Below are 4,012 nucleotides of genomic sequence, written 5' to 3' on the forward strand. Positions count from 1 at the left end.
TTCCCAGCGCTACGAGACAGGCCTCCAGAACTTGTCGTCTTGTAGCCCTGAAACCCTCCAGCCGCGTATCAGCTCCCCTCCGCCTGCAGCTGCCCGTAGCTGACGTCCCGCTCGGTTTCTGTGAATTCGACCACGTGCGATGTCCCGCCGGAGGGCACGTCTGCCTGCTGGTCCTTCTGCACCCGGCTGGCACGGTTTCGCTCGGCAGGACGCCCTCAGTTTCATCCATGTCAGAGACCACAGCCACTCTACCCGTGGGCCAGGACTGCCTTCCTTCTCAAGGCTGGATAATACTCCATTCAGTCCATTCTAAAGGAAATCAGCCCTGGACATCTGTCGCAAGGACTGATGCTGAAGCTCCAATACTCTGTCGACCGGATGCAAAAAGCCAACTCATCAGAAAGGACCCTGATGCTGGGAAAGATCGAAGGCAGGAAGAGAAGGGGGCAGCAGAGGATGAGCTGGTTGGATGGCGTCACCAACTCGATGGACATGAGTTTGAGCAAGCTCCGGGAGATAGTGAAGGACAGGGGAGCCTAGCAGGCTACAGTCCATGGGGTCGCAAAGAGTTGGACGTGACTCAGCCACTGAACAAAATGACAAACTACTCCGCTGCGTGTATGCGTGAAGTCGCTCAGTCGTGTCCGACTCTGTGACCCCAGGCACTGCAGCCCGCCAGGCTCCTCCGTCCATGGGATTTTCCAGGCAAGAGCACTGCAGAGGGGTGCCATTGCCTTCTCCGACTGCGTGTGCACGCCACGCTTTATCTGGTGGGGTTGCTTCCACCCTTGGCTGGTGTGAGCCGCGCTGCTGGGGATGCGGCGTGCGCTCACACTCTCCCGCTCAGTTGCCAGCCCTGTGGCAGCTCCGTTAACTCCGTGGGGAACCCAACACCATTTATATTCTTGCTGGCATGTTATGAAGGTTCCCGTCCCCACACCCTTGTCAATGCTCCTTCTCTGCTTTTCTCGTTTTGTCTCGTTACTGCCTCTGGGTCTGAAGGTCTGTGGGAAGTGGCGTTAAGGCTTGCTTTTATTTCATTTGTACTGCAGGGTCTGTGATCTTTGTCGAGGGGTCCCAGGGTTGGAAAATGTAAGACTTTGCTCTCTACACCCTTTAGAATTAGGAAATCTGCCTTAGCCACACTAGAAAGGTCCCCAGGGCTATGTTCAGTATTTCAGAAATCCTGATATAACCCGCATACTGCTGATATAACCCCGGGCTCATGGAAATGTCAAGTCATTTGATTCTGACTAGAACTGTTGAAGTGTAGACTGCTTAAGGATCAGGAGAGTGGGACTTCCATGACGGTCCAGGGGTCCAGACTCTGCACTCTCCCTGCCGGGGGCAGGGCTCAGCCCCTGCTTGGGGAGCTCATATCCTGCACACCAGCTGATCCCAGGCCGATATTACACACAACCAGCAACCACCCGTCAAAGTATAAACCACAACAACGCAGAGCAATGTGAAAATGCGGCCACTGGAAGACTGAAACTCTTTCTCCTAGATCGTGGCTCAAGGAGAAATCAAAGATGGAATTATAGCATGTCTGGGAGAAAAAGATTATACGATCATGTCATATTCAAGCAATGCAAACTGATGGCATGGAATTGTGCCATATGAAAAAAACATCTAAAAAAAGAATAGAGGAAGCGCATTTCGCCTGTTAGCACAGACGTTGCTGTTGTTCGGTCACTAAGTCGTGTCCCACTGTTTGTGACATGGCACATAGTAAATGAAGTGAAGGAAGAAACGGTTCTTCTCACTTGTAGCAGAAAGAGAAAAAGGACGCATTTCAGGTCTTTGGGGAGATCCAGAAGTGGGATTCGGAGAAGGCAATGGCACCCCACTCCAGTACTCTTGCCTGGAAAATCCCATGGACAGAGGAGCCTGGTAGGCTGCAGTCCATGGGGTTGCTAGGAGTCGGACACGACTGAGCGACTTGACTTTCACTTTTCACTTTCATGCATTGGAGAAGGAAATGGCAACCCACTCCAGTGTTCTTGCCTGGAGAATCCCAGGGACGGGGGAGCCTGGTGGGCTGCTGTCCATTGGGTCGCACAGAGTCAGACACGACTGAAGCGACTTAGCAGCAGCAGCAGAAGTGGGATTAGGGGGTCCTGTGGTCGTCCTGGGTTTGACTTTGGAGGCGTGGCCCTACTGTTCTCCACAGCAGCTGCATCATCCTTCCACTCCCAAAAGGAGTGCCCGAGGACGATGCCGGTTCCTATGCAGCTAAGCTTGGGCATCAGAACAGCGCTGGCATTTGGTCTTTAAAAGGACAAGCATAGAGAGAGCTCGAAACCCAGACATGATCTAGGAAGACCCTCGAATCCGTCCGTAAAATCGTCCGACGCGTGCTTTGAAAGGAGGGCGATGCTACGTCTGTTTTTCCAGCTGGCGAGGAAGCACGGCATGGTGGTGGTGTCCCCTGTCCTGGAGCGAGACTCGGACCACGGGGACGTCCTGTGGAACACGGCTGTGGTCGTTGCCAGCTCCGGAGCGGTCCTGGGCAAGACGAGGAAGAACCACATCCCCAGAGTGGGCGACTTCAACGAGGTGAGCCGCCCGCCTGGGCCCGTGAGCACCCCGGCCGCCGTGCGGTGTGACTTCCCCGTGTCGCCCTGCGTCACGCGGGCGGCTGGGGTGCGGTGGGAGTCCCGGGCGGGTCCCCACATGTCTTTAGCACAGAGGGCTATGTTCTTGCATATATTAATATTTTTAAAAATATAACCTGAGTTGGCCGCCTGTAATTCTTCTTGAAAGTAAGGAGCATGTTTTCAGGTCTACTATGACCTTCTGCTTTTCTGGATATTCATTCTGTTCAGTTTTTTGTGAGTTTGATATTGAAACTCCAGCTAAAAATCTTAGTTTACTTTAAAAAAAAAATAATTGTAATATATAGGGGAACTGTAAGTAACTTTGTTCTCTATTTTCCAAATCTCCTGTAAGTGTCTTATCACACTTCCATAATTTAAAAAATAAAGAGGAAAAAAAAAGTAGCACATAAGTTAAAACCAGAAGTGGTAGTCACAAGCACGGAGTGATTGCTGGGCCCCTGCAGGCCCCGAGCGCCTCGTCCGTCAAGGTCTGGTCCTTGTTCGGGGGAGGGGTCCTTGTCTGTGGCCCCGTGGGGTCAGGTGGCCATGAGGGCTGCACGTCTGAGCGCAGGTGTGCAGGCTGGGGCTTCGGCCGGTGCTCAGGGCCTAAGCGGTTAGCTGTCCTACCAGATGGGTGGTGTGGACGTCGGCCACACGCCTCAGCCTCTAGTGGTGCTGGGATGAAACCTCAGCCCAGTTTATCCTTGGCATACTGCGGGGAGAAGCTCTGGGGACTTTCTAACGTGTCACTGCAGATCTGTGGGCAAGTGCTCCAGCCACGGTGATCCTCCCTTGGGTAAGCTTGTTCGTGATGTGTCTGGTTTCAGGTTTGGTGTGTTTTTTTTAGTTTATAAGTGGTCTGAAATTTTGGAGTTTAGAGTCATGCCAGGAGTGTCCCTTAGGGAGGACGGGTGATGTTTTCATTTTTCTGCCAAGCCTAAGAAAAGGGAAGCTTGGCGGCTCAGAGCACCCGCCCGCGGCCCTCTGTCTTCCAGTCCACATACTACATGGAGGGGAACCTGGGCCACCCCGTGTTCCAGACCCAGTTCGGGCGGATCGCCGTCAACATCTGCTACGGGCGGCACCACCCTCTCAACTGGCTGATGTACAGCATCAACGGGGCCGAGATCATCTTCAACCCCTCCGCCACCATCGGAGCGCTCAGGTCACTGGGCCCAGGGGACTTGGCGGGGGCCTGGGGGCCGGGTTTCGGGGCGCAGAGGCGGGGTGGGTGAACAGCAGACAGGTGACCGCCGGGATGTGCAACGCCCCTGAGCCCCGGGACAGTGAGTGGTAGGGTCAGCCAGCTTAAGCGTCCGTTACAGTCCCCCCTCGAAGCCAAGGGGTTTCCCCAGGTGGTGCTACGGAGTCATGAACCCACCTGCCGATGCAGGAGACGCAGGAGATGCGGG

General features: G+C 54.2%; 1 protein-coding gene across 2 annotated transcripts in view; it reads left to right on the forward strand.

Annotated features, from left to right (window-relative positions):
• Positions 1-4,012, forward strand: part of UPB1 (ureidopropionase, beta) — a 25,632-nt gene that overhangs the window by 14,339 nt on the left and 7,281 nt on the right. For both annotated transcript variants that reach the window (XM_010853307.1, XM_010853311.1), the window contains exons 5-6: positions 2,398-2,559; positions 3,596-3,765. In XM_010853307.1, coding sequence (XP_010851609.1) covers positions 2,398-2,559; positions 3,596-3,765 — 332 coding nt within the window. The remainder of the gene's footprint in view (positions 1-2,397; positions 2,560-3,595; positions 3,766-4,012) is intronic.

The sequence above is a fragment of the Bison bison genome, unplaced genomic scaffold (genome assembly GCF_000754665.1).
Source record: "Bison bison bison isolate TAMUID 2011002044 unplaced genomic scaffold, Bison_UMD1.0 scf7180017853066, whole genome shotgun sequence".
NCBI lineage: Eukaryota > Metazoa > Chordata > Mammalia > Artiodactyla > Bovidae > Bison > Bison bison.